Raw genomic sequence first — 23988 nt, 5'->3', positions numbered from 1 at the left:
CGGCGGAGTCCTTGATGCAGCTCGCGCATTCCCTTCCTGCACAGACGCACCTGCGAAACGTCGATTGGCGAGTGGAATTCCACGCCTTTTCTCCAAGGCTTGGAACGATGCGTAACATACCGTGGATTCAGTAAAACGCCCTTGACTCGACTACCGGCCTTGACGAAAGCCCGCTTTGTAATTTGGATGATCTACAGTAGCCTGTTCCCTAATGCCACAAGTATGAAGGGAGTAGATGCCTCCTTTCTAGCGCGCTGGAATAACAGAGGCTCGTGTTCATTTAACGGCCGTTAAACGAGCGCGAGGACACGCGATCACCACCGCGTGCAGTTCAACGTAGATGTAACAAATCAGTGCCGGGGAGTGATCAGACGCAGCCGCGCGCGCTGATTCCGCTCGTTCGGGCGGAGGGGGCGGGCTCATGAATATGGAGGCTCCGCGGACACTCCCTCTCCCCCTGTTGAACTTGTGTAGTCGGCTCCGGCTCCGAGAAGCCTCAGTCACTCCGTCACTCCGTCAGCACGGCGCGCGGCAGTCGCATGGCTCCGGTGTAAACTTCTCTCCAGCTACAAGAACGCGTCGGACAGCGCAGGTCGAGCGGGCCGTGTGGAGACGCTCGTCTATGACTCGGGAACCGGCGCCCTGCGGACCAACGTGTTGTTGCCCACTCGTGCATGTTTAGACCAGAGGAGCGCTCTGGTGCCGTGTGTCGGCCGGACGACTAGTACAAACGAGTGGTAACAGCAGTGCGGAGGCATGATTTTGAGACGGGGCTCGGTTCTTGCTGCCTTTTTACTCTGCTTCCTCGCGAAGGTACGTGGGCTGACTGGCTTCGTGGGTGTGGGGGTGGGGGGTACCGCTCGGTTCAGCGGGGTCGCGTCACGTTGGCCACGGTCGCGCCAGCGTTACCGTGTAACCGTGCCCCGCAGTGCGTCCTGTGCGGGGAGCGCGCGTCGTGCGGCTTGTTTCCCGCACGCAGCTCCGCGCACGCAGCCCGCCCTTTTGTATTCACTGTTGTGTCTCCCAACAGGTGTCAGAGGGATCCGGACAATTCGAGTTGCAAATCCTGTCGATGCACGGCGTGAAAGGGGAGCTGCTGAACGGCCTGTGCTGCGACGGCGCGCGGAGCGCGGCGGACCGAAAGTGCGCACGGAACGAGTGCGATACGTTTTTTAAAGTTTGCCTAAAGGAATACCAGTCGAGGGTTTCTGCTGCGGGGCCCTGCAGCTTCGGAATGGGATCTACGCCTGTGCTAGGAGGGAATACCTTTACTTTCAAGAGCTCCGCGAGGAATGACAAATCCAGGATAGTTTTGCCCTTCAGCTTTGCCTGGCCGGTGAGTTGAAGGCTTAAAGCCCGAGCGAGCGAGCGCGAGCGAGAGAGAGAGAGAGAGAGAGAGAGAGAGAGAGAAAACTTTCATAGCTTCCCGACGCGCTCCTCCAAACGCGCGAGAGAAAAGGGGGAGAAAAGTCTGTTTGCTAGGCAATTACTGCGCAATTACTGTCTGTCAATCATTGTCACCCCCTAGAAATCACAACAAACAAAGAACGAGCTTCTCTTGCGGTAGTTAGCTCTGTGTGAATTATCCTTTTTTGGGGTCTGCTCATTTTCTGCGGCAATTAACCAGGTGCCCGCATTTTTCTATAACGTGGTTCCACCTCTTCTAACGCCCGTTGAACCCACCGCGCACGTTAAACTACCTGCGGACGCCAGTTTATATGTAGAGGACGTGTACACTTAGTTTCGCCCGTAAAAGTAAAATGTCGTTTTTAGAGAAAGCTCCACTTTTTACGGTGCACTTTTGCTGCTTTACACCCAGTCCGCCGTGGTTTTACTACTCGAAGCTGCGCTGTGAGCGTGGGTGAGCTGGATTCTCACAGATTCCTCCTCCTCCCTTTGCTCCCTGGCAGCTGCTCATCGCGACGCACTAACTCCAGGGTGAAAACCCACTTTCTGGTTTCCTCAAGTGTCAGCTCTTCTTCAGAGTCAGTAAATGGGCCTGACGTGCCTGTGGCGGTGTTGTAGCTCCGTGAGAGATATGATTTGCACCGCTGGAGAACATTTCAATGGAGTGAAAAAAGCTGCACAGTGCACAGACTGACTGGCCCCACAGTGTGTGTGTGTGTGTGTGTGTGTGTGTGTGTGTGTGTGTGTGTGTGTGTGTGTGCGTGTGTGTGTGTGTGTGTGTGTGTGTGTGTGTCCATTTACATCAAGGGTATTTTTTTTCAGTCTTGATGGAGGTTCTTGCAATTTCCACAATTGGGCTCAACAGGGGAGTCCAACAGCCAGAGTAAATGATAGAAATGGGATATTATTGTGCATTTTACTTTTATATATTACACTTCACTGATTTTAATTAGTGTCTTTAGTCTAGTAAAGCCGTCCTGGTCTCGGTGGGGTGGTGCTGTGTGCTATTCGATATGTTCCCCGTCCTATATTTTTTCTTTTTGCTAAAGGACAAAGGTTTCTGTTTATGTTCACACTATGGCAACAGTGAGTTGGCATCAGCAGTTTGGAGCCAGATTAGTTTCATCTTTCTGCTTGAAAATGGCTCCTACTTGATACCAGAAGTTGTGGACACTAAAGTTAAACCTGGTGCCATTTGAACATTTGTGGACTAGATTTGAAACAGCGCTTTTTAGCTACAGGCTGTTAAAATGAAAGGTGATGGTTGGGGTGTTTAGGAATTAAACATGGAGACAGTGCTGCAGACATTTTGCAGCTTTAAAGTTGTGCGCTTTAGTTGTCCAGATTTTTAATATGAGCCTCCTGTTGAGACGATGGAGCAGCCAGGCGTTAATCTGTGAAAGAACAGAGCAATGTGTTCAGTTTTCTTCTCCTTCACTTCAAGTGCTTTACTCCAGTGCACATTAACAATCGTCAGGTTAGGTATGATATCACTCTTTGTCCTTTTCATCAGTTGATTGGCTGTTGTGGACAGATGGCAGTGTGGTGCAGTTGGGTTGTCGGGTACTCCGGGTTCATGGACCCCCCCCCCCCCCCCCCCCCCCCCCACACCCCCCCCCCTTGCCCCCCGGCCCTGCCCTCCCCTTCATCCTCTCTTGTGAGCTGCATGAAGTTGGCCTCTTGTCCGGGCCAAGGGCTTTGTTTAAGTCACGCTCGGTTGGACCCCAGGTATTTCATCGCTTTAACCTTGCCACCCACAGTAACTGCTGCACTTAATGAGGCCGCGCATGTGCTCGGAGGAGGCCGGGCGAGAGCCCGGCGTCCAGCCGAACCAACGCCGTTGCCCCGGACGTCTCCGGCGCGAGCGCGTCCGTGTTTTACCTCAATGCATTGGTTCCACGCAGACCCAGCGAGGGCCCGGCGACGGAGGCCCTGGCGTGTGGACGGGGGACAATGGCGTGCCCTCGGTGACTACAGCCAGGATTACAGAGCATAATGGAGGCAGTGCAGCTGTAATTCCAATGCAGGGCAAGCAACAGGAGGCAGTTGTAGTAGACTCAGCAGCGGTGAAGTTGGCTCTCAGGCAAACGGTGGCCACCGCGGCATATTTCCCATGTGGCTCCTACATACAGAGTCTACATGTGGCTTTCAAATGCACTTATCTGCTCACTTGCCAGCTTGGCTCGCTCTCTTTTTTTTGTTTTTGAGCAATAGCTTCGCTTTCATCTCGAGCTCTGGCCTCCCGTTGACGCTATTATCTCAAACCGATCGAATGCCGCCTCTATTTTCTTAGCGCATATTTCCATATTTCATTTATTACTAAGCAGGTGTGTCCAATATGACTCGGGACGTGATTGATCTGTTGACAAGTCGGAGCAGTCTGAGAACCGGGATGAGGCGAGTCGCGGAACAATAGTCGGCTCAGCCTCGAGGGTAAAGCTCCGCCGGCAGCTGCGGCTGCAATGACAAGCGAGTTTTCTGTAGTCTGCTCGAATGTGACAGTTAAGAGCAAATTACTCAAGTGAAAGAAGGAAAAGAGATGTTTATTTTCCTAGCACCTCGCCCCTTTTCACTGTGTGAATGTGGCATTCTGTTGGTGTGACGTTAGATAATGGGTTATCAGTGTTGTTGCACGTCTCAGGTGAGGGTGATGTGGTTAGGAACAAAAGTGGAGGCGCTCGCTTGTTACCGGGTTTTTGGTTAGTCACACTGTCAACACACGGGCATCAGGCCGTTTGGTTCAATTCATGATGAGTGTTGTTCCAAGTTCATGTTGTGACTTGGTTTGCCTCGCAGAAGACCCAGAATCAGTTACATATGTTTAATGGGCCCAGGGATTGAAGCTGCTGATCGTACAACAGTCTTTTAAGTCTTGTTGTGATACTAAATCTCTTGGCAAACAATGAATTTGTTCCTTCCTCCCAGTCCATCAGCGAAGGCTTTAAAGATGATAAAGAAAGTTGTCTTTTCATGAGGGAGCCTGGGCTTCACGGCAAACAGGGCGTGTTACTGAGCAGTCAGGAGTCATTGGTTAGATCTCATTTCGATATCGAAGTGATTTACTCAGGAAAACTGATACAGAAGGTCAATATCCCATTGACTAGACTGTTTACATTTCCTCTGTGCTGAGTGAAAGACTAAACCGGCCTGTTCGGCGCAGCCGTGCTGCATTTAGACCTTTGGCTTTTGCCTGTTATTCTGTGAGACGTACCTTGTTTTATTTCGTTAGATTTTCCGTGTAATGACACATCAGATGGATCCATTTTCAGCTGAGGGCAGGATGAGAGGCCTCTGTGTGCGTGCGTGTGTGTTTGTGTGCGTGTGTGTACGGGGAAAATTCCCCTACTGAGAGGATTCAGTAGTGTTCTTTGGCAAGACACTGATTCGAACTGGAATGATCTTTATCTCTTATGTTGCTTGTCTGTTGGACAGTGTCTGCTTGGCCAGGATAGATAAGAAGACATATGGCCACACTTATTGCACTTGGACGTGTGTGTGTGTGTGCGTGCGTGCGTGTGTGTGCATGTGTGTGTGCGCGAGCGCTCTAGTTCAAAGAGAAGTTGTGAGTCAGCTGGGAGCCTGGGAAAAGTGAACCTGGCAGTGGCAGACGGCTCTAAGCTGATAACCACTGAGGAGTTATGGAGTGCTAGTGAATGAGGAGTTCGCCAGTATCTCACTTTCTGGAAGCTGTTGTTTACTCTGGAACTACACAGGCCCAGTAACGGCGAGGCTACTTGTAAAGAGATACAGCAACATTATAAATGAGTAAATCACAACGGCGGGAGTCGTGCGGTTCTGTTCTACATGTATTCCGTCGGGTGCACGTCGGGGTCGGGGGCGATGATGAGCACAGCGCTGCAATCGCTTCCACGCTTGGGCGAGTCCCATGCGTGCAAGTTGTGGGTGTGTTGTCGTGTTAACGTGCATCCGCCTTTGATTGAATTGACCAATAACCCATCAAACTTTATGCCTCCTGACACCATTGCAACCACAGAGGGATTTAATGTGCCTCCTTTTACTCAGCGTAAGGTTTCACTGTGTAGCAGGTGAACCGGGTTAGTTAATGAGACTGTCTATTAACTAAAAGTGTGCTGAATATAATCAGTAATATGCAAATTTGGGTATTTTACAGGTATATGGACGATGCGTTCAGGTGCAGTTGTATACTTTGGAAATATGACCCCTCCCCCTCCTCCCAGGTGGAAGTAAATACCAAAGCAAAAGCACTATAGGGCCTGATTCCTGAGAAGAAGCCAGAGTCTCATAGTGTTGGTGTAACAAGCTGTGGGCCGGTTCAGGTTACCACAGATTTAGCATGAGTCAGAAGCCTCCGCTCGCTCTGCGCCTGTGACGCGCACTGGATTTGGAATAATAGCCGTCCTGATTACAATACACAGCTGGCACCCAACGAGACGGATGCCTCCTGGAAGGACGGAAAGTTGACTGTCTGACAAAACAAGGTAGAGCCACGAAGAAAAGGCTTCGGCGGTGAGTCAAGCCCTTCCCTTTTCGACGGCACCGGGGATTTTTCTCCCCCCCCCCCCGTCTTTGAACGGGTTTGTTTACCATGAAGTCATCGGAGCAAAGAGGGTCGCGGCAGAATTTCTGAAATGCCTCGGAGCGGCGCTGCCAGGGGCCGGCGTGTGTGAATATAACGAGTAGGTGTTTCTAGTGCTCCGGCCCCTGTAAGTGGATTACACTTTCTCCCAGTTGCGTGCTTTCTCCCTCGCTCCATTGTGCGCGCTCATAGACGCATTGTTTGTTCCCTCATGACTGCGGCACAGGGCAGCGCCAGCGCGTAAGCCGATATCGGTGTGAGCGCTACCGACCCTGAATCGGACAAAGCGTTTTTGGGAGTGCTGAAATCAAGACAGGCTCTCCAGAGTGTAACATTCTCTCCGTCTCCTGCAGGTCTTTTTTTTTCATCTCTGCCTGTTCTGCCTCAACATCCATCTTTCTTTTTAATTTCGTCTCTTCACTTTTTATGAGCCTGTCTGGATTGTTCGCACAATTCGCAGCACACTATTAAAAGTTTTTAATTTACCTTGAAATTGAAAGACCATTATACACTAACCCTGGAAAGCATCCACTGACTTATGGAAAAGCCGTATATGGCTACAAGGCTACCGTGACTGAGATGAAGACACATTTGTGGTGTTGTAGGGTGGAGTCTCCTATTCTACCGGACTGGTTTATTTCCCAGTAGACCAGTCCGTCCTGCTGGGTGGATGTCCAGCTACACCAGACCACTGCACATGTGTCTGTCAGCCTAGTTGTTTAGATGAGCCTCCTGTCCCGCTACAGACTGATCCTCCCTTAATCAGCACCACAGGGCCGTGGTTGTTTAGTTTAGAATGAGGGGTGTCTGTTCTGTTGTTAAAAGTCTAGGCGTGTATTTTTTTATACTTTGATATACTTTATGATACAGCGATTGCTTGATAAACTTGCTCTTAGCTAAACCACCGTCTGTCTCCTCTCATTCTATCCTCAGAGGTCCTACACTTTGATAGTGGAAGCTTTGGACGCTAACAATGAAACCAGTGGTGAGTATTTCCCCTCGTATCCCATCTGCATTTTGCTTTCCTTTCCCTTTTTTTTTTCCAGCCTCTCTCTAGCTCTTCAATCATTGCAACATCTGGGTGGGGAGCTGTTTTGAAGGTCAGAAAAGGAAGTTTATTCTTCCTGGACCCCCCCCCCCCCCCCCCCACCCCCCACCCCCCCGAGCCCCTTGTGTGTCTGTTAAGCGAGTGTGTTGACAGGGGCCTGTAAGACGGGAGGGCAGGACGGCGGAGTGGGGCGGAAGACGAAGAAGACGTGGGGACAGGGCGGACAGGGGGACGGAAGCGTAGCGAGGGAGACGAGGGACGTTCGCAGGCCGGGACGGGGCCCCCCGCCTACGAAAATGTTTTCGTGTGGCCGATGACTGATGGCAGATGCTGCCGGTCAGGGTCGGGGCCGCACCGTCTCACCGTCACTGACTCCAGGGTTCATTCAGCCCCTCAGGCCTGAGCTGTGATCAGCCCCATGTCTCAGCGCAGGGGTCCAAGGCCCCTCGGCTGCGCAGCCCCTAGGTTAAAGTTACCTGTGGCACAGGTGGGCTGAAGCTCAGAGCATGTGCAGCGGGCGACATCTGGCCCACACCGGCTGTTCTTCCCATAAATGTACAAACAGTAGGGGAGTTTTGAAGCCGATTGGGTTGCCAGGTTTGTTTCAGGGGTTGTTAGTCAAATAGGAGCGGGGTGCTGCCAGCTGAGGGACGGCCTGCTTCATTAGCTTATTTATGCAGGTATGTTTGAGGTCAACAAGGTTTCAGCCTTTTCTGCTGTATTTGCCGCTTCCCAGAGAGCTATTAGGGCTCTGGTGTGAAAAGCCGCCTGGATGTACACACTCCACAACTACTGAACTCCACCAGCTTCATGCGCTCAGGCTGATTGTTGGTGTAGTCCAAGCTTTTGTGTGCTTAAAAAAAGGTTTTTAAACTCTCTTGTCCAGTTTTTCTTTGAGTGGCCTTCATATATTTAGATTTGGAGCGCGACCTTTGTACGCTCCACAAGTCTTTCATGATTTATGTTCGACCCCAAGCCTGGCAGCAAGTAGAGACGATGTGCTACTCCTCACACTGCAGGTCGGCACCCGGTAGAGAAATGCCACACAGCTGAGCTCTGGACTCCAGACTACTGCAAAATCTTGTTGGGCAACGTGAATTCACTGGGTGCCGTGCACTCCCCCCCCCCCCCCCCCTCCCCCCCCCCACCCCCGACGGCCTCTGTACACACCACAGCACTGTAAATAAATGACACTCCACCAACAGATACACATACACACGCGTGCGCTTGCATCATACTACACGGAGGAGCGACTCAACTGGCGGTCGGCGACCTCTGCTTGTGTGAGCGCAGTAAATAACGGCGCTGACACGTTTTTCATTCTCTCCCAGGTGAAAGATTTAGAAATCGAAGGCAGGCTTGCGTGTAAGTGTATAGTGCAGCGCGTGGAGACTGGGCCGAGCATGTGCCGCCCGGTCTGAGCGCCTCGGTTCTGCGTGTGCGGCTCATTAAAGCCCTTGACTCCCGGGTCAACCTTTGCACATCGGCCCGAACCACGACCTCTTTGATGTTTGACAAAACAGAGGCTGCAGCGGGTCTAAGTTTGCGACGCGCACACCGATACTTGCGTGTCACCAGAGTTGCCTGGAGACTCTTTGACCACTTTTGAATAAGGACTGTGAGAAGAGTGGCCTGGAAAAAGTGCTGACGGCACTGGCAGGCCTCCCAGCGCCGACCGTGGCATCGGGGTCCTCGCGCTGTAATTTACGGCGGCTGCGGTTCTGTCCTCGCCTGAACAGATGCAGAGGGCAGCGTCTGAGGCCAGTAATATCCTCAAGCTGTAAACCTGGGTATCGCAAACCAGGCAGGCAGTGCTGGAGAGGGAGCGTGAGAAAAAAGCAGTTAAGACTACTCATTACGGGCAGCCCTTTCCTTTTTTCTGCATTTCCTCCTTGTACTTTTCATCCTCTCCAGCACACAGTCGCTTTAATTACATACAATCTACTATCTAAGAGATCTTCTGCAATTTGTGTCCGAATTTTTGGGGCGTTTTTGGCTCCCCGCTGTATGATTGCACTTCCCTAATGTGTAATGTTGGCTGCTACATTCCTCTGTGCTCGCTGCCTGCCTCTGACATGTGATGGACACCAACATAGCTGGGGCTCAGATCACTGCTAAAGAGGACTCACTGTTGTATCACACACGCTTTATGTGCAGATGGGACGTTGATAGAGAAAGCCTTTCACTCCGGCATGATCAACCCCAGCCCGCAGTGGCAGAAGCTGACCCACAACGGCCTCGTGGCCCAGTTCGAGTACCAGATCCGGGTCAGCTGCGACGAGCACTACTACGGCTTCGGCTGCAACAAGTTCTGCCGTCCCCGGGACGAGTTCTTTGGGCATTACACGTGCGACTTTAATGGAAACAAGACGTGTCTGGAGGGCTGGTCCGGACCTGACTGCAACACAGGTGAGCTCCTCAGATCGCAGCCGGGCCCGACGGCTGACGTCACGTGGAGGCAAACACGGGCCTGAGACGGGGCATGAATGAGTTTCCCGGCAGCCAGAGTGATGTGTGATTCATGCTGATGCAGTCTGCAGCGTGGTTTACATTGAATGGGAGACTTCTGTCCTCCCACTGCATTTTTCCTTCCGCCTCCATTCAAATATAGCTTTTCATTGCCCGTCTGACCAGGAATAAACTTTTTATGCTCCGTAAATCAGCCCGGGCAATTTCTTATTAAATATTTTACTGTGTCATGAGGCGAAGGCAGCTTGTTATTTGTCGACAGCAGTGTTTATTCTCACAGGCTGAAACGTAACAGAAACTAGTAATTATATCATTTGCCGCTGTAATTAAAGTGCGATAAAATGCTGCTAAGTTTGAATCTAGTTACCAGGCAGTGAAATGATTATTGTTCTCCCTCTTGCAGCAATATGCCGACAAGGCTGCAGCACTGAACACGGGTCGTGTAAGGAACCAGGTGGATGCAAGTAAGTGAATGTGGCTACTCTGATTAGGTGTTAATAATGATTTTTACTGCACTGACGCACGGTGGAGGCCTGTTGCAGAACCTGTGCGGATCATTAAGCACCAGTGCTGTGGTAGCATTGATCTTTCCCTCGGTGCTCAACTCGGGCTTTCGCTGAGCGGCTTGTAAATCTCATGTTGCGTTAAAAGACGCTCAGCTGCAAAAGGATCCACGTCCACCGCGGGGCGTGTGTAACGAGCCGAGCACTCGGATGAGCCTCGAAGTGAATTGTTTGTGTTGCTAATGGCTTCCTAATGCCGTTTGTGCACGCAGCCAGAGGAAAGGCCAGGCACAGATGGATACCGGAGCCGGGGCATTGTGCGCAGCAACACTTGTGAATCTCCTCTTTATCCTGGAGGAGATCCTGCGCTGCCCGACGAGTCTTCCCACAGCTCAGGCAGTGGTTGCTTTCTTAGTTGTCTGATTTGGCCATAAATCAAGCACAGGGACGATCAGGTTTGTGCATTTAGTGCAGCAGCCTTGTTGTTTTTCCCAAGCTTTTGACATCATCGGGTTTCTTGTAAGTGCATGTGTGGCTATTGGCAGATACGGGAGCTTTGAGTTGCCTTAGTCTCCGCACAGGTGTGGCTATATTTAAAAGCCCGGAGTTTAACTCTGTTTATATGCACCCTGCCAACAAACTCTCCAAGCAAGCTCGACCGCTGTTGCAGTCGCTGAGCACTTTCCCACCATCGGGCTGTTCTGGAGCGTCAAACAACAGCGGTACATAGCAACGTTGGCTGCGGGCTAGGGCAGCCTCCCCGTCACCAACTGCAGCAGATAATGACTTCAGCCCCGGGTTTCTAATGATATAAAAGCGCACCTGCGCGTTCTCACCAGGGCCCGAGCGCGTACGTGCCACGCCGTGACGAGTCCCCCGCTCATCTGGCTGCGTAATGGCTGTAACTGATTTGGGATCCCGCTGAGGAATCCCGCTCCGCTCCTCGTGGGGAGGATTAGCGCGCTTTTAAGCGCAGCCGGTTTAATCACAGGCCGAGGTTCGCTTAACAGCCGCGTTTATTTTTACAGTCCGTCCGTTTCTCGAGGCTAATCAGCCCCTTCCACCTCCACCACCACCACCACCCGGGGATGGGGCAGGGGGGCGCTTCCTGGAGCAGGAGAAGCCGCCGTTCTACCGCCTCCTTTAAGCAGCAGACAATGGGTGTGAACGTGTGTTTTTAAGTATGGCCCTGGTGTAATTGCGGACCTGGACGCCTCGGCGGTCAGCAGGCTCGGCCCCGGGGCCGCTGTCTGACTCGAGGCTCATGGGAACCGGGATGAGCCGCCTCGCAGCCAAGAGCGGGGCCCCGAACACCCCCCTCCGCGAAGACGCCGCTACTGCCAAGCCACAGACACAGTGCCGTTAAAGGGAGCGTCTGGCCGCATGCTAATGTTAGCCATGCTAAAGGTCCCAGTGGAGCTGTAATTTAGAGCTTTGCTTTGTTTTTCCCCCTTTGGTAAAATGCTAAATCCTCCTCTGGTGCCCTGTCCCCAAGTATTGTTTAAATGCCGTTGCATAAACACCCTGCTGCTTAAAATTCATTTGTGGTCTTTTAGGACATAGCTCGGTTGTGAGAACAGGAATACTGCCCCTTTGTTTGTTTCGTTCGCGCAGCTACATGCAGTATATGTCAACGTGTGGCTCATTAAGCGCAGATTAATGCCGCGTTACTTATAAAGGAACTTGCAATAAACAGAAGATTAAGTTATTAAGCATTGCCAGATCCCACAGGCATTACCTGATCCCTCTGTTTGGACGGCATGCGTGCATGTGCGCCTTTTAATGGCTTCCCCCCTGTTTGTCCTGCAGGTGTCTGTACGGCTGGCAGGGCCAGTACTGCGACAAGTGCATCCCCCACCCTGGCTGCGTGCACGGCACCTGTGTGGAGCCCTGGCAGTGCCTGTGCGAGACCAACTGGGGCGGCCACCTCTGCGATAAAGGTCCACAACCTCCTCCTATTCCCTCGCAGCCTCCGTGGGAGCGTCCCACGTGTCCGAGCAAAAGCTAAAGCGGCGTGAAATGCTCTCTTTCTAGATCTGAACTACTGTGGCACCCGCCAGCCTTGCCTGAACGGCGGGACGTGTATCAACACAGGACCCGACAAGTATCAGTGTACCTGCGCTGAGGGCTACTCCGGTGCCAACTGTGAGAGAGGTGAGTGTCCACACACAGGAATGTGTTGTGATCGTTGATGATCACAGCCAGTAAAAACTGATCAGTATCTCCTTCTGTCTCTGTGCTGGGACACTTCCTGTGACCAGCAGAACAAGCCTTATGAGGACATCAGGTCCCAGTGTATTGTGGGAAATTAAGTTAACAGCTTGTCATGATGGGTCTTTATTTGATCTGTCTCTTTTTGGACTGTACCCGACGACATTTCTGTTACTTTTTAATAAATGGAATTAAGTAGTGGAACAAAGTCAAGGTTCCAAGAAAAGGGGAGGTTTTGGGCTCATGAGGCCTCCAGCCAGAAGGTCAGCTTGTAATCAGAGGAGGCGGTGATCTGTTTCCACTTGTGTGAGAGTGGCCCCACATCGAGGCAGTCCAACGGTTTGAACCCGGCCGCTCCTCAGGCACTGGAGACGAGACGGGTGCGGTGCCAGGGTTCAGCTGCTGCGAACACTTACCGTGGAGATGACGTTTTTGTCCTCATTAAACCGGAGCCTCGCGGGGCGCTGACAGCTTAACTGCAGAGATGTCAGGAAACCGTGCCCTCCGTAACGGGAGGGCCGCAGACCAGCGGATGTGTCGGTATCGCAACACGCAGGGCGCTTTCACTGCTCCCGCCACACGTCCAGGAGCCAGTCCTCGTTTTAGACGCATTCGGGGCTCAGTCAACCATAAAGGAGTAAGCCCAACCTGGAGGCTCCTCCCCTCCCGCCCGCCCTCCCTCCCTTCACTTCCTCATCTTTTGCCGCCTCTCCGAAGAAGAATGGCGGGGAGTCAGAGGGAAGTCACGGTGCGTTGGTCAGGTCAACTTAGCATGAAAGATGATTTCCTGGTGGTGCACTCTGCCGGGCGGGTAATGAGACTGAGAACGGGGGGGTGCGAGCGGAAGGAAGGGAAAGGGTGTAGATGATGGGTGAGAAAAGGGAGTTGACCCATGGGTGTCTATTACAAGAACAGACGCATTTTCAGATCTTTTGAGCAAACGCTGATGTGATGTCACAGAGAAATGTTTTTAATAGCAGCTACAATAGCAAAAGCCTCCTCTAATAACAGAAGCCCGAAAGAGTGAAGATTTAATCATAGATTAACAAAATGGGCACCCAAGGGTGGACGCTTCCTTTAAAAGTGACTCACATGGGTGTGTGTGACCTGTTTTTGTCCTGCTAGCGGAACATGCCTGTCTGTCCAACCCGTGCTCCAACGGAGGGAGCTGCTCGGAGACCAGTCAAGGCTACGAATGTCAGTGCGCGCCAGGCTGGAGCGGCCCCTCCTGCACCATCAGTAAGAACCGGCTCTGCCCTTTTCAAATGACAGCCCCCTCCCAGTCAAACCTTGGCTAACCACCCCTCAACTGTCTTGCCCAGATGTCGACGACTGCTCCCCGAACCCCTGCAACCACGGCGGCACCTGCCAGGATCTAGTCAACGCTTACAAGTGTCACTGTCCTTCACAGTGGACAGGAAAGACATGCTTAATAGGTGAGTCCCCCCCCCCCACCTCTGTCTGCTTCATAGAAACCCCACTAACCCCTTCCCTCTGCCTCTAGATGCCAACGAATGCGATAGCAACCCGTGCGTCAACGCCAACTCCTGCCGCAACCTGATTGGTGGATACTTCTGCGAGTGCGTCCCCGGTTGGACGGGCCAGAACTGCGACATCAGTGAGTCCAGCTACTGCCTCCTCGAAACAGTGCGAGCGCGGAGGTGCAGTCCGACAGCTGCGTCTGACGCACGCGCTCCACCGTCGCCACCCTCGTTCGCGGCCAAAGCCGCGATTAGACGCGTCTCCGAACGGCCCCGGGAATAGTTTCACGTGGCAGCGGGAGGAGTTGCTCAACAGCCGGCGCTGCACAGGCGTTATTGAACTCGCGCCGCTGCTCTTAAAAGGCCTCTAGCATGGGAAACATAAAGCGCATAGTTGTTTTTCAAAGAGTCTATTTAGTCAAGCTGTTTGGAATTAATCCTCGGATTTGTTTTCTTATGCAGATATAAACGACTGCAAGGACCAGTGCCAGAATGGGGGAACTTGCAAGGTAAAAACCATCCAGCTCTATCTGGCGTTGCTCTGTTTGCCAGCTTGTTTGTTAGCTTTATTTTATTTATTGCGTGTTTTTTTGGGTTTTTTTTTTGTGTGTGTGAAAGACATTTACAGAGGTTATATAAATATCTGTAGTAGACTGTTCTTTCCAAACAGAATTGTTGTAGAATTCCTCTCTGAAATCGAACCCGGGGCGAGTGGGTTCAGAGGGGTTTCTAAGGGAGGGACACACAAGTTCCTTGACCACACTAGATTGAATTACCATAAACATTATTGTGTTGAGGCAGTGCCAGGAAAATGTGTTGAAATAATTGCGGAGCTGTGATAATGTTCCTCCAAACTTGTCGCGGCCCCTCCCCCTCCCCCCGCTCTGCCTCGCTCCTCGTTGTGTTCCCCGGTTTGACAGTTATTGTTTGGACCCCACCCTGTCGACGCAGCTAATCAGATTTGTGGCTGCCGCGAAGTTAACCCCGCGCTCGGTCTCTCCCCAGGACCTGGTGAACGGCTATCGGTGCACGTGTCCGCCCGGCTTCGCCGGCGAACACTGCGAGCGGGACGTGGACGAGTGCGTGAGCTCGCCGTGCCTCAACGGCGGGCGCTGCCAGGACGAGGTCAACGGCTTCCAGTGCCTGTGTCTGGCTGGCTTCTCAGGAAACCTCTGTCAGGTGAGGCTCTCGTCGCCACCCCACACACACGAACGCGATTCCCCGCTATCGTTTAGCATCTTGAACCCCCCCCCCCTCTCTCTCTCTTTTTTTTTTTTTTTCTGCGAGCATCGTTGGAAAGTTTGCCTTCCCCACCCTCATAAATGGCTGTTGTTGCACAGTCCTCCTCTCTGAGAGGGAGTGCTGCAGCAGGATGCATTCCTCGGCGCCGGGGCCCAGACTCGGAGCGCGGCTCCCGTCTCTCTGCCTTGGTTTCCCTTCCTCCGAGCGCCGTGCGCGTGTTGTTTCCTGGCACGGCTCGCGGGGAGGATGCTGTGAACCTCGCTCTGTTTAGGGGAGCAGGGTCTATGTGGGCTATTGGTCTCACCGCCTTCTCTTCCCGTTGCAGCTGGATATTGATTACTGCTCTCCCAACCCGTGTCACAACGGCGCGTCCTGCTTCAACCTGGCCACAGATTACTACTGCGCTTGTCCAGAAGACTACGAGGGCAAAAACTGCTCTCACCTGAAAGACCATTGTCGCACCACAACATGTAAAGGTACGTTTAAGGCAGCAGGAGGCCATGTGTTATTATGCTGAATAAGGTCAGGTCCTCAGGATTTGCCTGGACACTCTCCCCACATATTTCCCAAGGGGGCAATACCCAGAATTTGGTTTGAGATTTTTTGGCCTAGGTGCGCACTTTCTCTTGACTTGATTAAGCCGCCTCCTCCATGTCCTCAGCAGAGCTCTGATTCTCCCCTTCGCTGAAAATCTGGCAACAGGCTGATCGCACTGTGTGTGTTCTCGGTAATGACTTGGTGGGCTGCGTCTTCTTTTTTTTTTTTTTTTTTTTTTTTTTTTCCCCTCGGTGAATATGCACGTTTCTCTGTGTGCGCAATTGAGTGAGCGGACCAACCACGGAGTCAGATGCCAGACGATGAGATTCTCTCTGCTTTTTGGCAAGAGCGACGCGATTCCAGGGGGCAAAGTCACCCCGAGCTCCTAACCTGATCAGACAGGGGGAAAGGAAGGGATTTCAGAGCACACTAAAAGAGATCTCTCTGAATTGCTTATAAAAGCATAACAGCTTATCCCTGTTCCTGCTCACACTGGTGCAGTGTTTCTGAGGATGGGAATATTTAACCAATTTGTTGGCCTTATTATCTGTAGATGCCTTCTTCCTGATCACAGCGCTCGTTCCCTGTACTGCTCAGACAGTTGCATAACTCTAAATTAAATATCGACGATAAACAAAATACTTAAACTTCCTCAACACTTGTTAGACACAAACCGCATTTTATGATGGAAGGGCTTGTCAGGGCAGGCCTCGTCATCTAACTGCCGGTCTCGTTCGCAGTGATCGACAGCTGCACCGTCGCCGTGGCGTCTAACAGCACGCCGGGAGGCGAGCGCTACATCTCATCCAACGTGTGCGGACCCCACGGCCGCTGCCGCAGCCAGGCCGGCGGCCAGTTCAGCTGCGAGTGCCAGGAGGGCTTCAGGGGCACCTACTGCCACGAGAGTAAGCAACGCACGCACGCACGGCCGCCGCACACGCGCGTGGCCGCCGCCACCGCCGCGCTCACCTTCCCATGCGTTTCACAGACATCAACGACTGCGAGAGCAACCCGTGCCGCAACGGCGGCACCTGCATCGACAAGGTCAGCGTGTACCAGTGCATCTGCGGCGACGGCTGGGAGGGCGTCCACTGCGAGACCAGTGAGTAGGGAGCGGGCGTTTGATGCTTTCAATACGCCACGCATGAATCTCACCCGCTCCGCGTCTTCCCCAGACATTGACGACTGCAGCACAAACCCTTGTCATAATGGAGGGACATGTCGAGACCTGGTGACTGACTTCTTGTGTGAATGCAAGAATGGCTGGAAGGGAAAGACGTGCCACTCCCGTAAGAGCCTTTTTTTTTGTTTTTAAAATTTTTTCCACACCCATGTAGTCTGTCTGTGCAGGCTTGTGGTATGCTCTTATAGCTGTATGTAATTACCCAATCTTCTGCACACCGATACATGTGAGCGCATAGCTTAAGCAACGCTAAGGTTTTTAACGCTCCCTCCAGGCGAAAGTCAGTGCGATGAGGCCACATGCAACAACGGCGGCACCTGCTATGACGAGGGTGACACATTCCAGTGCAAGTGTTCCCCGGGATGGGAGGGCACGACGTGCAACATAGGTGAGTCGAACCGTCACGGGGCCCTGGTTTGATGTTGGCTGGCCACACACACACACACACACACACACACACACACACACACACACACACACATACAGAGACAAGGGCTGCTTTGAAGCGGAGCGACCTCCCGTCTCAGATTAATCAGATGTGTCGGATCCACAAACGGTCTTCATCCCTTCACGCTGTCAGCGCTCCCTCTCTTCCGTCCGTTTCTCCCTCTCCTGGGTGTGCTGACAGACGCATGCTTAAACTCCCCGGTGCTCTTCAAACTCGTGGAATGCACATTCGGAAACCAAAGAACGCCTAACCAGCAGTGTCAACAGGGTTTACGATCGCACCGATGATCCTGTGATGATGATGGAACTGAACTGCATTTTTTTTTTTTCTCCCCCGTCGCAGCCAAAAACTCGAGCTGTCTACCGAACCCATGTGAGAATGGAGGTACCTGCGTGGTGACCGGGGAGTCGTTCACCTGTGTCTGCAAGGAAGGCTGGGAGGGCCCCACGTGCACTCAGAGTAAGTGATCCTTAAGCACTGGGAGAAGTTGGCAGTTATTGCTTTTACATCATGATAAATCTCCCACTGCCTTGTGCAGAGGCGAAATCCTGCAACTGATTAAATCCAACTCCCTCGTCCCCTCTTGGTCTGCACCTTTATTTATCTCCGTCTTTCTCCCCGGCTGCTGTCGAGAGGAGAAAAAGGAGAGGAAGAAGGCTGAGGAAAGTGGAGACAGATGTCTCCCCCCTCCTCCCTCCTCCCTGTCCAATGCACAAGCGCTACCTCGTCGCCTTCCTGTCCAAACAGTGACATGTATCCAGGCCTCGTCCATTTCCCTGCCTTCTCAGGAATCCCCTGTTCTGTACACATGCAGTCTAAACCCCAAATTCCCCCCAATTTGTGTGAAAGAGATCTGCTAACGCTGGTGGATGTTGGGGGAAATCAGCCTAGGCGGTTGTTTGGCCTATTATTTTAAAAAGTGTAGAAACCGGGCGGTGCTGGGTCCAGGCCCGACCGGCCCAACACGCCTCTGCACACGCAAGCTCAGACGTGCTCTCTAAACTTCTCTCTCTCTCCTTCCCTTTATGTTTTTTTTTTTTCTTCAGATACCAACGACTGCAGTCCCCACCCATGGTGAGTAGGAGCCAAACGTTTCCTGCAGATTTAAAACGATGTAAACAAGCTGCTCCTCCCGCGCCGCAGTTTCTCACCTGCAGCCTTTCCCTCTCGGGCCGCTTTGTGCCGAGGCTCGAGCGCATACACCCATCCCTGTCATTCCTGAGATGTAATCAGCTAACCCTGTTCTGTGAACCACCAGGCACGATGCTAATTTAACCGCACACCGCTGGAGCTCGCTCCCAAACCCATGCACACTTGTCCAATAAAAAACTGATTGCCTTAATTGCCTTTGAGAAATAGTTGCCTGGTGAGAAAGATTCCCGAGCCGGAGATGGTTTTTCTATCAGATGTGCAGATAGTTCATCTACTGAGTAAAGATATTGAGCGATTCAAGCTGACATCTCACCCCCCCCCCCCCTCCCCTTTTTTTTTTTTTCTTTCCCCTGCAGCTACAACAGTGGAACCTGTGTCGATGGGGATAACTGGTACCGCTGCGAGTGCGCCCCAGGCTTCGCGGGGCCAGACTGTCGGATCAGTGAGTATTAACCCCACATCCAGCTCCTCTCTTGATTGTTGTTGGAGCTGTCGGTTAAAGGCACAGTGACACTCAATTCACATGGAGGTTCTGGCCAGCCAATTATTTTTGCATCGGGCCGCGGGCCAGACTGAGCCATTTTGGTGTCACTCCACCGGGCGCTGCCACTGTCCTTGGGGAAAACCAGCTTAGCAGGCCAACAGTTAATCAGCCATGCTCTCTGACACTGATTACACAGATTGTTTTCCCTCTTAAAGGCTTTCAGATGGCCACATTCTTTCCCATTGCAAACCCTTTGTTCTGCTAAGTCCAGCCCTTAGCTGCTGCATACCTGCTAATGATGCTGCTTTTAATATAGCTGCATGGGGTGCCGAAGGTCTGGGCTGATTTTAAAACGTGTTTGCTTGTTCTCCATCAACTGCTGTCTACATTGGTGAAATGACACAGGACCTCAGTTGGTTTAGCCAAAGGCTGACATTGCGTGTTCGGCTGTTATCTGGCTGCATGTGCCATTTCTAACCTCATGTATTTTCCCTGAAAGATATTAACGAGTGCCAGTCATCTCCGTGCGCCTTCGGCTCCACCTGCGTGGATGAGATCAATGGATATCGCTGTTTGTGTCCATCGGACAAGACTGGACCCCACTGTCAAGAAGGTGACTTTGTTTGCATGGAGATTACAAACCATGCAGCAAATACAGTTTCTCCATTCTCTTTTTAACACGGAGGTGATATTTATTACAGTGACAAGACGATCTTGCTCTGTCAACGGACACGTCACCCCAGATGGAGCCAAGTGGGATGAGGACTGCAATACTTGCCACTGTTCCAATGGGAAAGTTGTGTGTACAACGGTATGTCACCTTTTCATAGTTTCTCTTTAATTAGGTTCTGCTTTTGAATATTATTGATTACAGATGTGAAGCACATGAGTCATGGGGAAGAATAACTTTATTAAACTGACTCAAAAGCTGCATAGGTTGTTACAGCCCACTATCTTTAGAGATCTCAGCCACAACACCCTGTGTGACAGGGTGAAGTTTGAATGTGACACTCCCCAACCCATGAGGCGATCATGCAGTTTGTTATGAAAGGAAACACAATGGCCCCGCATGACATACATCAAATGCCAATTCAGAATTTCCCACGACGTCCGTGTTTAGTGAGACGAGGCCGAGGTCTGAAACACTGCTATAATGAAATTCTATGAAATTCGTGTTATATAGGAAGAGTTATGTGCATTGTACCACGCCTGTATGTCAACAACTGGCGTCACTATTACCACTAGACAAAAAAAAAAAACAGCTGAGGCGGATTGTTATAGGTTTTACGGGTTATATGGCGAAATTATGACAAAGTAAAAAGTCAAATGACACCAAACCTTGCTTTGAAGGGGATGTGAATGGGGGGGGGACCAATTTAATGGCAATCTGTCAAACAGTTGCTGAGCACTTTCACTCAAACCCCAGAAGGTCAACACTCACAATAGCACAATAGTGGAAAAATCACAATGGTGTGATTTGTCCTGTGGAGACCATGAAAAGCATTCAGTGGTTACTGTGGTAATTGAATTGAATCACTGGACCCACACCACCAGCGTGACCTAGAGCATCATCAGCCCTTGTCTTGATTATATTTGTTTATAATTAAATTAGTTCCATAGCATTATAGCTCATTTTAACACCGTTTCTTGTCACGGTTGTCTCTCCAGATGTGGTGTGGCCCTGCCTCGTGTAAACTGGGAGCCAAAGGTCGGGGTGGATGTCCTTCAGGTCAGAGCTGCGTCCCCATCAGGGAGGGCCACTGCTTTGTGAAACCCTGCCCTGACTCGGGAGAGTGCTGGCGCTCCAACCCTCCCCCACCTTCCATCATATGCCACCCCAGCTCCAGTTACCAGGACAACAGCTGCGCCAACATCACCTTCACCTTCAACAAGGAGTTCCTGACTCGAGTGAGTTACCTAGGCACCGAGGAACGAAGAAACAGAATTAAATTAGGGCGGTGTGTGAATAGGGGCACTTTACTGTGAAAGATCAGGATTTTAGAAGCGTTCGACCATCCGTCTTGGGAATAAAGGATTCTAGTCTCGGGCTACTGAATATTTCAGGAGGAAATATGAGTGGAAGCAATGTCTCCCTCTTGTCTTGTTGTCTTTGTTTTGTTTCTGGGAATCATGCATTCATGAACCCAAACCAGTCCCTTTCTAACCCAACCACACAACAAGATTAATTCTAGGATTATGTGGATTTGAGCTACACAGGACCGCTGGCGACTCTGTCCCCCACACGCGATCGTCACTCGCCAGTTGCCTAACAAGCATAACAGCAGACACTGACAAGCATTTGAGGCTGTGGTCTTTAATATAGAGGAGGTGGATCCCTACCAGATAGCGTGTGACATACTGCCAAAATGCAATCTGCTTTCTCTCTGATTCCCCTCTATTTTGTGCATAAATTGACATTTGCTTGATTTCTTCTTCCCGTGCAGGGCTTGACTGTGGAAGGAGTGTGTAAGAAGCTGAGACACTTGTACATAGTAAAGAATTTCTCCTTGGAGCATTCTGTGTCCATAACCTGTGACCCCTCATTCTCAGCCAGCAACGAGATCCACGTCTGCATCGTAAGCGCCTCCTCCCACTCTCTGTCTGCCATATGTTTGTCTGCCTTTATTAGTGCGCACTGAAAAATAAAACCATCATCCAGTTATTGCCTGCGGCGTACGGAACTAATCCCCTCGTTCTTCTTGGCGCTTGCAGTCTACGGAGGACCATCGTCTGGACCCGAGCCCCATTAAAGAGATCACAGACAGGATAACAAGTCTAGTTAGCAAACGCAACGGGAACAACACCATCATCTCCGCCATCACAGAAGTGCGCGTGCCAAGCCCCAAAACCGGTACGAACCACCTCTCCAGCTGTTTCCCAGTCGTTTCACAAACGTTCACACATTTTCATGTGTACAAATGCACGGAAGCCTTTTTTTTATAGAAGACAGAGCCAAGTTCTAGAAGTCTGAGCACTCAAGTAAAATGTGCAGGCATATAAAACAATTCCGAACCCTCTCACAATAAATAGGTTGCCTGCTCAGCTGTAACGGAGCTGAAAACAAAAGTCCAGCCAGTTTTCAGTAGAGAGACCAGCGCTTCTTGGATGCATGGCCTCGGGTTGGCTGGACTCATAATAAGACTCCCACATGTGTCCTCCATTCATCAACATGGTGACAGCAGACTGCTGCCATGGCCAAATAGAAGCAGCCTTCTGCCCTAGCCCCCAGCTCAGAGGTCAGGGTGGGCTGGCAAAGGCATGCTAATGATTTAGCAAGCTTGATGTAGTCATAGAAAACCTTGTGTTGTTTTTTATGTATTATTCCCTGTACATTAATGGCATCTCCGCTTAATTCTTTTTTTTACCCCACAGACTACCTAGTGCCCCTCCTCACCTCCATCTTCATCGTCATCTGGGTCCTTATGCTCGTCTCCATCTTGCTGTGGTGCATGCGCCGCCGGCGGAAACAGAGCAACCACAACGGGACAGCGGCCGCCGGCGCCGAGGACAACACGACCAACAACGTGCGGGAGCAGCTGAACCAGATCAAGAACCCTATAGAGAAGCACGTGGGCCTCACGGTGGCCATCAAAGACTACGAAAACAAGAACTCCATCATTGCCAAAATAAGGACAAATCATCCGGAGGGGGATGAGGACGACAAGGAGAGGCACCTACAGAAGGGCCGCTTTGCCAAACAGCCAGCATACACACTAGTGGAAAGGGACGAGAAGACGCCCATGTCCAATCCCAACTCCACATCCAAACACCCTAATTGGACTAATAAACAGGACAACAGAGACTTGGAGACAGCAAACAGCATAAACAGGATGGACTACATTGTATAGCAGACAGCTGTGTTGCTGAGCAACCAAGCCTTATGCCTTCACACCCCGGTGGTGGGTGAACCAGGGGAGCGTTGGCGCGTCTAGTTGGTAAACTGTCGTGTCAGCTGTGACCCCACAGTATTTTCTGATATTCCCCGTGTTAATTTAAGTTTTGACAAGCTGGCTTACACTGGCAGTGACAGTTGCTTTAGTTGGCTGGAGACGCAAGGCACCGGTATACATTTCACTATAAAACTAGTCGCAAATGTGTCCTCTTACGCATTTCACTTCTTCCCTGTTGTGTTTTTGTTCTCTCTTCCTTTTTTTTTTTTTTTTTAAACTTAGCCGACACATGGGGGTTCCTGGTGTAATAGTTGTACCTGACGTGTTCAGCACTAGAGCTAATTATATTTTAGTACATGTTTGAATTCTTTCTAGTTCCATTTGGAGGAAAGTGCCTTTTCAGCAATGGACTTCAGCAACTGTCAAAAGAGGAAAAAAAAAAAGATCAACTTTATTATTTATTTTTAGTTCTGGGGGGAGGGGGGGTGGGAAGGGCGAGTGGTTCAATGTCAGCAATCGCTGCCAATATGAAGAATTTATGTGTTGATTTAGAAAATGTAGATATGTACATTTTTTTTATTAATCGTTGTGTATATTTGATTTATTAACTTAATAATCAAGAGCCTTAAGATATCATTCCTTTTTATTTATATGTTCTGTCTAGTTTGAAGGTTTTGATAGCGGCAGAAGCCTACCATTTCTTTCAATGACTGTTTTTCAATGCATTCTATAAAAGCTACATTTCAAAGAAGACAAAGAATAGGCATTTTGGGCCTAAAAGAAATCTTATGGGTTGTTTTTTTCTTTTTGGACATTTCATTATTTGTTGATTTGAAGGCAAGTGAGGTTAAGACAACAAACGATCGCAGCTGCGGCGTCGCATGGACATGGTGGCAGACATATTGCTTGCCGCTTATGGAAAAATGTATAAATAAGGGAACAAAAATCCTTCAGCAGCGTCAGATTTAACGAATTTCAAAGGCTGCCAAAATTAAAGTCACACCCGCACAATACGCCAGAATTCCCATCTGCTTAAGTCAGCATAATATCATAAGCTAGACCACTAGTACTTGAACAGTAGGGGGGCAATGGGAACACTGTAGAATCAGATAAAATACACTGCCTTGCTTTGCAAGAGTCCACATTGTTTCTGTGCACATTTGTTTCTGTTTTAAGATGAGGCTCTTAAAGACAAACATGTTTTATCTCATTTGTTAACCCTCTGAGATCATGGCAACATTTTGTCCTATTTTTGACTTTGTTATGAACTTGAGAATTGTGTTGATCTGGCAATATATTTTTGAAAGTCATATTTATTAAATATTTTGTATGAAAAGAGAATTAAAGTTGTCTTTGTTCTGGAGAGGGAGTGAAG

At 50.7% G+C, this 23988-nt stretch overlaps 1 protein-coding gene across 1 annotated transcript; it reads left to right on the top strand.

The window, feature by feature from the left end:
- Window positions 1-481: 481 nt before the first annotated feature.
- Window positions 482-23976, top strand: jag1b (jagged canonical Notch ligand 1b). Its single transcript, XM_029175279.2, has 26 exons — window positions 482-813; window positions 1031-1336; window positions 6899-6950; window positions 9171-9422; window positions 9886-9946; window positions 11795-11925; window positions 12020-12139; window positions 13322-13435; window positions 13519-13632; window positions 13701-13814; window positions 14140-14186; window positions 14683-14856; window positions 15245-15395; window positions 16197-16361; window positions 16445-16558; window positions 16632-16745; window positions 16914-17027; window positions 17430-17546; window positions 18134-18161; window positions 18596-18681; window positions 19223-19336; window positions 19425-19534; window positions 20392-20631; window positions 21168-21299; window positions 21436-21574; window positions 22096-23976. The coding sequence occupies exons 1-26, from the start codon at window positions 757-759 to the stop codon at window positions 22569-22571; spliced, it is 3642 nt and encodes a 1213-aa protein (XP_029031112.1). The 5' UTR covers window positions 482-756; the 3' UTR covers window positions 22572-23976.
- Window positions 23977-23988: the final 12 nt, after the last annotated feature.

This window comes from Betta splendens, chromosome 15, assembly GCF_900634795.4.
Source record: "Betta splendens chromosome 15, fBetSpl5.4, whole genome shotgun sequence".
In the NCBI taxonomy this organism is placed as follows: Eukaryota; Metazoa; Chordata; class Actinopteri; order Anabantiformes; family Osphronemidae; genus Betta; species Betta splendens.
The sequence above is the reverse complement of the archived record's forward strand: the minus strand, read 5'-3'. Positions and strand labels throughout refer to the sequence as shown.